General features: G+C 55.0%; 1 protein-coding gene across 1 annotated transcript; it reads right to left on the reverse strand.

The window, feature by feature from the left end:
- Positions 1-472: 472 nt before the first annotated feature.
- Positions 473-10,634, reverse strand: LOC104575396 (UAP56-interacting factor-like). The gene is made up of 9 exons (XM_088538438.1): positions 10,481-10,634; positions 8,147-8,290; positions 4,872-5,014; positions 3,055-3,182; positions 2,513-2,597; positions 2,115-2,158; positions 1,955-2,029; positions 1,334-1,433; positions 473-702 (listed from the first exon to the last, which is right to left on the reverse strand). The coding sequence occupies exons 1-9, from the start codon at positions 10,563-10,565 to the stop codon at positions 607-609; spliced, it is 900 nt and encodes a 299-aa protein (XP_088394564.1). The 5' UTR covers positions 10,566-10,634; the 3' UTR covers positions 473-606.
- Positions 10,635-11,723: the final 1,089 nt, after the last annotated feature.

Consider the following 11,723-nt stretch of genomic DNA (forward strand, 5'->3'; position numbering starts at 1 on the left):
TTGCGGAAGGAAGGTGAATAACTGCACACTACATTTGACTTTTTTAATTATGTTTTTATTCAGTGCGTTGGACTCGTACAAGACTGCTCAGAAAAACTAACCACATCTCACCAATTCCTCTAATTTCCCCACTCCAAGCCCAGCCTAAAGGCACTCGGTGTGAAAGGCGAAGCGCTCTACCAAACACAGACCGTTGCGGTTCTAGTTGAGGGTGCAGCCACAGGCTGTGTCCGGGGGTGGGAAACGGCGCAGAGACCCCCAACCGCTGCAGGGGGGCCAGATCCAGCCCACTGGAAATCCCTAGCTGGTGGCAGCACTGGAAAGACGGATGCGGAGCAGGTATCCTGGCTGGGAAAGCCTCGGGGGTGGCATCCGTCCTGCAAACCCGGGGCATATCCTGGGGCTGGACCCCCCTTCCTCTTGCAGGAGGGGGCATGCAGCAAAGCGGGCTCCACTCGTGCCCCGTCCTGCGCGCTCGGGGTGTAAGGAAGGAGCCGGCGCTTCGCCGAAGTAGCTATCTCGAAGGAGGAAACCTACTGGGTTTTACGGAGCCGCGCGTTACGGGGCGCCGGGGTCACGAGCGGTCCCCGGGCCGGGCGCGCGGCGCTACGGCATGGTGACCGTCCGGCCCGCGCTCCTCGCCGCTGCAAAGCGCCGCTTATTCCGCAGCCCCGAGAATCTCTCATCCAGCGTCAGGCTGGTCTGCGGGGGAAAGGGAGAGCGGTCAGTGCCACGGCCGAGCGCGGCCCCCCGGCGCTGCCCAGCCGGTTAGTCGATTAAAACCGCTCGTCGCGCGGGGCCGCGCGGCTGCAAAACCTCCGCGCGGGGCCCCGGCACAAGGGGCATCCTCGGCAAGGACAGGAGCAAGCAGACGGCAGCTGAGCGCAAGGTGTCACGTAAGACCCAACCGCGCGGGCAAGAAGCGCGGCCGGCGGGACCTGCTCGCGGGACACACGGCACCGGGAGAGCAGGCGGCCCCGAGCAGGTGCCACACGTCCCTGCGGAGCGGGGAGCACACGGAGCGCCAGCAAAACGTCCTCCCGCGGCCAGGGGTGCTCCCGAGGAGCCGGAGCGTCCTCCCACCGGGAGCAGGCGCCAGGGCACACCACGAGGGCCCGGCAGCATGGGGAAAACGGGGCCGAGTCGGTAGGTGCCGGGCAGTCTTCTCAGGCGCTGTCAGTTTTGGCAACCCCCCGGCACGGGGATTTTCCTCCCGGCGGACGTGAGGTAAAGCGACCCGGCAGCCCGGCAGACGTGAGCGTGGCGTTAACGGGTTAGCGACGAGGCTGCGGCACGGTGCGAGGCGCCCCGCGTCCCCTCGGCCTCCCTCTACCTGGTTGGCCATGGCGCGGAAGTTGAACCTCAGCATCACTCCCTTGGGCTGGGGCTTGGGCAGCCGCGGGCTCCTCGGGAAGGGCCGCTTGGCCCCGGGCCTGGGGAGGGAAGAAGCACCTTGGTGAACACCCGCGCGGGCTACGGCAGCTCGCTGTGGCTACCGTGGAGCCCCTGGGCTTGCCAGGGCTTCGCTGGCCACAGCCTGTTTGCATCTGCAGAAATGATGGTACAGGCCCCCGTGCAGGGAACGTGGGCCTGGCGGAGCGGGCAGGGGACGCTCCTGGTGTCCAGGGCTTCCCAACGTGTCCTCGCTCCCCTTCGTTCTCTCCCTAGCTGGGTGCCAGCTCCTGCTGCCATGCAGAGCTCCCGCAGCCTGGCCGGCATTTCCCGATTAACCGGGAATGGAAATTACACCCATTCCTGGATAATGGACAAGCACCCAGGCAATTACAGTCTCCTTTCGGATAAGCCTGAGAGAGAGACACCACTTGCCAACCGTTTTGGGGCTGAACCATTCATTCCGCTCTGATGTAAAAGCAGCAAAACTGCAGCAATGCTGAAGGGATTTGCAATGGCTTCTGTGGGGTTCCCATCCTAACAAATCACCTCGTTTACTTACGCGCTAGCCTGGCTCGCCTGAGGATTAGCCACGGACACCGTGAGGACTGCTCCAGGGCTGGGCTTCACTTGCCACCTGCCAAAACAGGGAAACGCATCCAGCTTTGAGTCAAGCACTAGGAAGCGAGCCGTGTTTGCAGCAGGCCTTTTCCTTCCCTTACCTTCTCAGCCTTGGTTTTTTCCCTTCTCCAACTGCATCCGTCTGCTGTGAAATAAAAGAAAATCAATTAAAGAATTACCTCTCAGGAACTGAGGCTGTTTTTCATTTGGTAAATGAAAATAAAAGATACAAGAAAAAAAAAAAACATTAACAAAAAGCTACAAGAAAAACTACCTCTATTCACTCATCCAGCTTTAATTTTCCAGATGCCAGAATATTAAGCTGTATAAAAACAGCTAGTGGCCCTGTCCTGCAAACAGTTTCCCAGGAAGATGTTCTGCTAGAAACGGCCATCCCTCCCAGCTGCTTTTGGGTGCAGAGACGCGGCTGGACGAGGGCAGGTCGAGCCCAGGGGCTGCCCCGTTCGGCGAGCGCTGCGGAAGCCGCCTCCATACTGACCCGTCGCTGGAAGCCGCCCTTGGCGGAGCGCTGCGGCAGCCGGCTCTGCTGGAACGCTGCTCCCCGGTTCAGCACGAAGGGCCGGCTGTGCACGGGGAGAGGAGAGTGCGTCAGCGAGCGGGATGAGCCCCGCGCCGCCTCCCCGGACCCGCGTTCCCTACGTGTGATGGGTGTTTGGGGTATTTGTTACTGCGTTCAGCCCAACAGGTTTTTCTACCTCCAAAGAACCTCAGAGGAACTAGTTTTCCTGCTCAGAGGAAACAACAGCTCTTGTTTCTCAACTATTTCCATTAGAAACTTCAAGGAATCAAACCACAGCAAAAAAATAAAATTACGAGTCTGATACCTGCTTCATGGGCTGCGAGCCCCCAGCTTCCCTATCCCCCAGCACTATCCTAACGCGCTCCGGGGTGCTTCTCCCGCCCCACGTGCCCTCCCCGTTGCAGCAGTTCCGAAGAGGACGGGAGCCCCAGAGGGTGCCCGGGAGCCCCAGAGGGTGCCCGGGCAGTGGCTGAAAAGGCAGGAGCGCACACGGATCTCACCTTCTCCCCGCGGCTTGGCCGCCCGCAGCCGCTGCTCGGAAGCGCTTGGCGCCCGGCGGTGGCCGTCTCTGCGCCCCCGGCCGCCCCGCGCTGCCGCTTCGGGCAAAAGCGGCGTCGCTTTTGCTGCCCTAGAAAATAACAGAGAGCAGAGCGGTCACCAGCGGGACGTCCCCGCCAGCAGGGCGATGGCAGGGGACTGTCCTGCCCATCGGCAACCGCCGCTGCTTGAAAACCTGGGCACGTTTTTTGGGCATCCTCTGCTGCCCTGACCAGGGGGATGCTCAACCCCGCACCAGTTTGCACAAGTCTGGCGAGCTGGCAGGACCTTCGTGGCCCACTGATGCCTGCAATATCATCCAGGTGCTTTCCCAGGGGTTTTAGCCCTGCATTGCATGCTCTACGTTGCTGCTATTCTTTTTTTTTTTTTCCCCTTCGATATTTTCTTAGTAGGAGACTAGCTCCTGACTAAAATTTATTCAAACCAGTTCTCCTCCATGGCCTTTTGCAATTACAGCAGGAATATTACTCCAGAGCAGTGTTTCTTTTCAACACTTGGGTTTGTTATATACTGTTGTCACCCAGCAGTGTATGTGCATCAGCTACCATGCATGAGAAGACAAGCAACAAGGAGAACATTTCATCCTAACGCTGCAGAAACACCAATAAAATAAAGGCTGCAGAGTGCAGATTTTACACAAGCCAAACTTTATGGCTTTGCTCCTTTTCTTGAGGTCATCGAGTCTTTCCCATTTGGATATGCACATTGCCAGGACTGAGCTCTGGAGTATGGAGCACATGAGAAGGGGTGTAGGTCCTCCTGCTGTTACTGGTGCAGCTGCTCCATGCTCTACCCCAGTATATTTCCTTGGGACAACCACCATCCCTCTCTTACTACGCACTGTGAGATGTTTCCGTGTTCTTCCTGCTTGGTTTATTTCTGCAAAACAGAAGCTACCATAGAATTATGCCTCCTAGCAACTACTAATTACTTTCTGTTAATATCCAGCCACACTCAGTCTATAACCTGCACCATCCCAGTCTATAATTTCAGGAATAACCGCACTTCATGTCCATGCGTGCTCAGTTTAGGGCTTTCTTATTTATACTCTCAGGAGACAGTCATTAAACGTGGCATCAGGTTCACCACTTTGGTGGGTTTTTTGAAAGCTCTCCAAGCATACGTGACCTGCTAATTGAGCACATTTCGACCAGGACAGCAAAAAACCCACCTCTCCTCACAGAGGACTATCTACCTGCTAGATTTCCAGCTTCTACTCCAAGCTGATTTAATTTTAGAGATGCTCAGAAGGAGGCTGTAAAGTTACTTTAAGTATTTTAATGGTCAAGCACTTCTCCTCCACCTCTTGGGTCTCAAAAATAAGTCAACAACTGGCTGCCTTCTGACTTCAGCAGGCCTTGGAAAAAGCTCTGCATGGACAAAGAATCATGGTGAATCCTAACGTACTTCCTGCAAATGTTAATAGTGAGATGACTTGCAAACTGTCTTCACGGAAGTATTTAAGAACCTTTTAAGAACACATGTTTAAAACTTTTTTTTTTTTTGTTAAATCCATTGGAACAGATTTGGTAAAAAATATACAAAGTCTCAAGCTTACAAATCCAACTGGAAAATTGCCATTCCGTATGCATACGTGCCGTGCTCACCTATGCATACAAATGCGGTGTGCAAGCACAGGGAAGACTGTGCCTGTACATTTATTATGTAGATTGTTTCTTTGGGGTGATCCGGGATCATAAAATGGAGCGGATTTGAACACGGCATTTGGGAACAGCTGTACCTTCATTATTCCCCCCACCTCTTGTGCGGATGCCTGGCGATTTAAAGGGCTCACTCCATTTAATGCAGCAGCTGATCTTCTCCTGGGACCGGGAACAGCGTTCCGGAATTGCCTTCTATTGTTCTGCTGTTGTCCAAAGCCTCTTCTGAAGCGGTTAGGTCCTAAGAAAAGAAGCCCTTGTTTTAGCATCCTTCACCACTTGATTTAAGAGAGCAGTTTCTCAAGCCTTAACAAGGTTAACTCACATGATCTACAAGTATCTGTATAAGCAGTAAAGCAGGAAGCACAGTAATTTTTTTAAGGAAAGTTGTTGCAGAACAACAATGACAACAAGGTCTATATTTCCAATGTCTCACTCGAGCATAACTATTACAGGTAGAATTGACAAACATTATTTAATTTGAAAGAAAAGAGGAGAGTGAAGCCTTCCACAACCCCAGTCCCTAATACAGGCAGCAACTGTCGCATCAGGAGACCTGTCACTCTGCTGCCAACACTGCCATGGCTAGGAATTAATTGTGAAATGGAGAAGCCTTTTGATGCAGATATGCAAGTGTCTCGTGCATTCCAGCAGTCTGGAATAGTTCACCCTATACTACTCGATAAGCAAAGACTGGCCCCAAATTATTCCCTTTTTTGCTTTTTAAACTCGATATCCACTTACTTACTGCATATATGCAATGGGGTGTCTTTTGCTGCTGTTTTAAGTGTACAATATGCACATCCAAACAGACCATCTTATGTTTAACTTTTTTTCCCCACGCCTGTTTATGATTTTTAAGTGTTCTGCAGCAAAGGGCTCAGTCTTTCCAAGGGAAGCAAGCTGCACTGTAGCCTAATAACTCTCTAAGATAAACTTCTGTAGGCATAATTAAGTAGACATTTCCCAAGTATGTGCATACATACATGCAGGGGTATATAAATCATTAGTATGGGAATAGTTGAAGAAAAGGCATAAAGCAGGGAATTGGAGGGGGCAGAAATACAATGTGGTTGAAACCTTGCAAACCACATTACAGAACCTCAGTGACATAAACCGCAGAGCAGTTAGACGTATGTATTGATCCTGTACCATCGATTCCCACATCACAGCAATTTATAATGACTCGGAGCAATTAGAAATGAAGCGTTCCGGGGAAGCAGTGACATTCCTGTCACGGGGCATCACTGCAGTGATTAATGAAGGCTCCAGCCCCAGGGTGTAGCGTGGTTTCGCACCGGCGCAGGATGCTTACGCTGGAACACGAGGCAGAGAAGCAAGGGCGACACGACCAATTCGGGCTCTAAAAAATGACAGGCACCAGGGCATGCCCATAGGAAGCCCCTTGCAAAGAGAAAGTGCCAGTAGGTGACACTCAGGATAATAAAATGCTGTAAATGATGCTCTTAGTTTGCAGGAAGAGTGCAAATGACACTCTCCCGAAAAACACCCACATTTCAGCAATCTGTATTTTCTGCAGCCAGCCGCTGCCTCCACGTCCCTTTCTTCCTGCCTGCTTCTGCTCCTGCAGGCTGTTTTTCCCCATCCTGTTCCCATTTGCAGCCGTCCTGGAGCTCACCGGGGACAACGTTTTCTCTCCAACAAGCGAGGCTGAGCTCAGCTGCCCGATATTTCCCTGCTGCAAAGGCAGGCTCTGATGCAAAAGGCAACCCTGGCTGGAAAACCACGTCCCCGCAGTCAGTTCGTGTTAGGGAGCCTCTGCTCAGCCGTGCGCTCGGGCAGCTCGTGGCCAACGAGAACAACTAACGCTGGGGACATCAGCTCCGAGGGACACCCCGCGCACGCCAGCTGGGACCAAGGCCACGCTCCGGCACGCGGAGCTCGCAGCGTGACATGAAAAGTCTGCAGGGTGGTTATTAACAAGGGACATTTGAGCCAAGTCCCCAGTGTTAGGGGAAAACCGCTCCACCTTGTTCGGATGCAGCAGTCGGCACCCGGTGCTGAGCTCTGCGCATCCAGCCCAGGAGAAGCCCCGGCCTCCGACAGGTTCTCTGTGGAGGATGCTTAAAATGGGAATTTCCTGTCATTAAAAAGCAGTGGGGGCATCAACCCCCTGGCTCGGAGGGATGGTTTAAACCAAATTCCAGGAGGGATAACAGTGTTGTGCTTGCACGAATTCCCTCGCAGCTGTAACCAGCACAATATCCAGCTCCGCCGCCGCTGAGCTCTGCTGATTCCCGCTCTGATAACGGGTATCCGGGATAACGGCTGCGTTTCAGCAGGGACTGAGGCAAAGGGAACCCCCAGGGAATGCCAGGCTCAATTCCTGGCTGTGCCAAGCTTCCTGCCCACATCAGTGCTGGTCCCGGCGCTGAATTCAAATTCAGGCAAATCTATGGAACATCAAGACTAGCAAAAGCCATACTATAAGTGAATTTAAAAGTTCTCTTTCCTAAGGACCAGATACAAACAAATATATCAAATATACCATCGGATTTATCTAACTCTGGATGCAGGGAAAAATATCAAATCTTCTATTTCTGGCAGGAAAAAAAAAACAATTTGCAAAGGGGAATCATGAGTATTCTGGTTGGAACTACTGGAGCTGCTCTTGAACAGGCAGTATGTGGTTGAGACCGGGAATGTGTGTGTGCAAACCCACCCGGAGACATGTGGGACCTGCTCCCAGCAGCCCTGTTCTCCATACGAGCCTCAAAGCGGGGATGCAGGGATGTTGCTGCCAAAAGCCACCAAAATGTTCAATGGAAGGGTTTGAACAGTAATTAAAAAAAAAAGAAAAAAATGGAGAAATTTTGAGAATTGAAGCTGGCACTCCATACAGCAGATCGGTTTGGTTGATAACAGGGAGGGGAGCCGAACCCAGATTAGTGTGCGCTCACGTGGCATCATAATAATAAAATAAAATAATCACAAAAATAGCATGGCTGGCGAAAATGACAAATTAGCTCCAATAACGAAGCTATCAAAGACAGTTACTGAAGGGGCAATTTAAGTGTGTTCTGGGGAAGGAAAAAAAAAAAAAGAGGATTAGGAAGAGGCATAATTAAAATGTGCAGAGCCAGAAGGGAATAGATATTAAGTCACTTTGAATCAGTAATTCACAAGAGCCTGGAAGCAAGAGAAATGGGTGAATTTGGGTTCTAAAAGGGCCCTGATATTCTATCATTGCTGAGAGAAAAGCTATTCTGAGCAAGAGCATCTATTAGACACGTGCAGGAGAGCCGAGAAGGATTTAGGAGCTGGATCCTGCTATGCCAACACGTTTTCCAGGGAAGTGCTGAAGCTTCATAGGTGCCCAGCGCTCCGCGTGTGTCCCCACACGCTCCCATACCTTGCAAATTCCTCTGCATCCAGGCGCGGAAGCGGGGCCGCCCGAACCCGGACACCCAATTCCTGTTCTTCACCTGCTGCCTCCGCCAGTTCCCGGACGCCTGGGCCCCGCTCTGCTCCTTCTTGTGGCGCTTTATGATATCATCTAGATCCGAAAGAGCAAAAGGGAAATGCATCAAAGCTCTCATTTCTACACACATCGATTTCCCCTTTGGATGCTCCCATAGACACGGAGCTTGCGGTGCTCCGAGCCCTGTGGGCCCCACAATAAAAAACCAGGCTTAGCGCGGAACGTATCGGACCAATTTACTTGGCTCTCGCAGGCTGAAGGTTAGAGAACAGCAAATTATGTCAAAATGTGTCACCATCCGCATGGATCTGCAGGGGACAGATTTGAGTCCTAGAGCTGGTGGCTGTGGGATGGTCTCCTGGAGACAACACAGTGGCCCCCAAGGGATTTTCAGCCCCCACGGGTATAGAACGAAGCTTGGAGCCATTCACCTCTATAGCTCAAAAAGCAGCAAGCAAATAAAAGCAATGTGCACCAGGAATAGCAGCAGCACTTTGGATTTTAAGGCCCAGGTCAGGACTTGACCCATGATTTTCTGGCTATCTGGAGTAAGGGCTGCCACCGCTCCCCTCTGCGTCACCATCTCCACCTTGCCACAAAATGGGGACAAAATGGCCTGGAATGCAGCAAAACGCACCCAGCACGTCCTGCTTGCACCAACCCAATGCAGCTCCCAGGAAAATCTGAGAGAAATAACAAATCCTAACATCTGCCTATAACTTTTTACCTTCCTGTCGTGATTTGGCCACTTTTGGTTTAAAACTTCCACCTGTTCTTATCGGGCAGCTCTGGCAGTTGAGGTGTGGGGACCTCACACAAACCTCTTTAGATGCACAGCTCTACCAAGAAACATCCCACAGTGGTTCAAAGCCCCTCACTTCCCAGCAGGGTAAATTGAAATCAAGGCAGGGGTCTTTTTAATTCAAGCTATTTGGAAGCCAGGTGTTGGGAAAGGAAGGGACACCTCATTAATTCGAATTTTCCAACAATTTCTTCCTTAAACCTGAAATATTCCAAAAAATACTTGGCCAATAATAAAACCACATCTATTAAGCTCCCAGCAGAATGTTTCAGCTTTTGCCAAACTAGCATGGGCAGACCCATCCAAACCAGGCTTTTTCCCCAGGTAGCTCCTGAAGCAATCACTGGAGTGGAAGTTTGGAAGTGCTATCAGCTTCCAAAGGGTGATTATCACGAAGGGCAAATCACACCTGCAGCGCTGCCACTTGTTCTCCATCAAGAAAGCCCTGTACCCAAATTGTCCTTGTTTTTGCAGTATGATGCTCTTCAGCGAGTAGGTCTTGTGCGCTCCTCACCAGGACAGAAACGTTACTACATTAACTGATGGGGTCAATGGAGCGATATTAGGATTTTATCACCGTATAAAGCTAGAAAGGAGCTCGTATAAGGTACTCCTACGCCCAAAAGACGGAAAGAATTCTGTAGGAAGTGTTAGGATAATTCCTGCGGCATCACTTCAACCAAGGCTCCTGTTCTCTCTCCTGCCTTGAGTTGAGGCTAACCTGGCACCATAAAAAAACGAGTCTGCATCAGCCACAGGCTCAGGCCGTGAAAAACGACCCCACAAACATCTCGCCTCTAGGAAGGAATGACTCAAGCTTTCCGTTAGGAAGCCAACGCCATCCCAAAAGGCGCCGGCCGGCGTTCCTTCCACCGTGGGGACGTCAGCGCGGCAACCGGCCCTCGGAGACCCGCGCGCGCAGCCTGCGGAGCCGATAAACGGGCGGCTGCTCATGCGCCGATGCCGCGGCGCCGGCCAGGGCCGCGTCCAGCATCACGAGCACGCCGCTATAAATAGCGTGCACGCCGAGTGACCCCCGCAGAGCGTCATGCCTGTATTTTGGGCATGGTTGTGCCTGTATTTTGGGCATCGTTGTGCCCGCATTCCGGGGATGGACAGGCCTGTGTTCCGGGGACGGATAGGCCTACGCTTTGGCACAGTCTTGCCTGCATTTCGGGCACGGTCACGTCCTCATTTCGGTATCGCGCTCCTTTACGTAACTCTCCCCTCGGAAGTCACTGCGCAGCGCCCAGCGCTCGGCCCGAGGCCGGGCTATCTCCCCACCGAAATTCCTGCTCTTTCCACTCCCCGGCCTCCTTCCGACGTGAACTTTTTGGCCTGTTTCGGGGCTTTTCCTGACTTTGCCCGGTTCCCGCGCTGGGCCACACCGAGAAGCCCCGGTGGGCGCAGGGTGCCCCGGTCCCGGTCCCGACCCCGGCCCCGGGCGCGGCCCGCGCACCTACCCAGGGACATGTCGATCTCGTCGGCCCCCGGCTGCGGCCCCGGCGCGGGCCCCGCGCTCGGGCCCGGCTCCGCCGCCGCCTCCATGGCCCCGGCGGCCGCTCGGAGCGCGCAGAGCCGCCCGCGCCCACTGCGCCTGCCCGGAATGTGCCGCCCGCCCCGGGACCGGCACCCGCCCCGGGACCGCCTGCACCCGGCCTGGGACCGGCACCCGCCCCAGGACCGGACCTTGTCCCGATACCCGCCTGCACCCGCCCCGGCACCAGTGCCCGTCCGCACCCGCCCCGGGACCGGCACCCGCCCGGGGACCGCCTGCACCCGGTCTGGGACTGGCACCCGCCCCGGGACTGGCCCCGGCACCGCCTGCACCCGGGCTGGGACCGTCACTCGACCCAGGACCGACCCTTGTCCCGACACCCGCCTGCACCCGCCCCGGCACCAGCACCCGCCCCAGGACCGGCCCTTGTCCCCGCACCCGCGTGCACCCGCCCCGGCACCGGCCCCGGGACCGGCACCCGCCCCGGCACCGCCTGCACCCGGCCTGGGACCGGCACCCGCCCCAGGACCGGCCCTTGTCCCGATACCCGCCTGCACCCACCTCGGGGCACCGGCCCCGGCACCCACCTGCAGCCACCCCGGCACCGGCGCCCATCTGCACCCGCCCTGGGACCGGCCCTGGCCCCGGTACCCACCTGCCCCGGCACCGGCACCTGCCCCAGTACCTGCCTTGGTACTGGCTCCCGTCTACACCTGCCCCGGAACCAGCACCCTGTTTGCACCTGCTGCAAGAGCGGCGCCAGCCCCGATGCTGATCTCAGCACCTGCCTCGGTACTGGCACCCGCCAACACCTATCCCAGCACCAACCCCGTCGCAGCTGCCCTGGGACCGGCACTGCCCCGGCACACATCCTGCCCTTTGTCCCAGCCCCAGTGCTGGCACCCGGCCCTGGTACCTACCCTGACCCCAGCACCCATCCCCAGCACTTGCATCTAGTCCCAGCCACGCCGGTACCAGCCCCTGTGCCCATTCCTAGTTCTGGCATCTGGTCCCTGCATCCCTACCCCACCCCGGCATCAGTACCTGTTTGCAGCACCCACCTTTGGCACTAGCACCCAGCCCTGGCGCTGACACCCACCCAGGCACCCACCACCCCACCTGGACCCGCTCTGCCTTTCCTCAAACGCTCCATCCCTGCTCCGGCCCCTCTGGAGGCCCTAGCCTGGGCCTGCACCTTCATAGCGCTG

The sequence above is a fragment of the Tinamus guttatus genome, unplaced genomic scaffold (genome assembly GCF_059628265.1).
Source record: "Tinamus guttatus ecotype Peru unplaced genomic scaffold, ASM5962826v1 Tinamus_guttatus_pri_ptg001087l, whole genome shotgun sequence".
NCBI classification, from domain to species: domain Eukaryota; kingdom Metazoa; phylum Chordata; class Aves; order Tinamiformes; family Tinamidae; genus Tinamus; species Tinamus guttatus.

What these genes read in the sequence shown, in the direction of transcription:
- LOC104575396 (XM_088538438.1), bottom strand. Translation starts at nt 10,565, where the DNA reads ATGGAGGCGGCGGCGGAGCCGGGCCCGAGCGCGGGGCCCGCGCCGGGG. An exon ending in GGCCAAGCCGCGGGGAGAAG is followed by an intron (nt 2,598 to 3,054) that starts GTGAGATCCGTG and finishes CCCCGTGCACAG; the next exon opens with CCGGCCCTTCGTGCTGAACC. An exon ending in AGGGCGGCTTCCAGCGACGG is followed by an intron (nt 2,159 to 2,512) that starts GTCAGTATGGAG and finishes TTTATTTCACAG; the next exon opens with CAGACGGATGCAGTTGGAGA.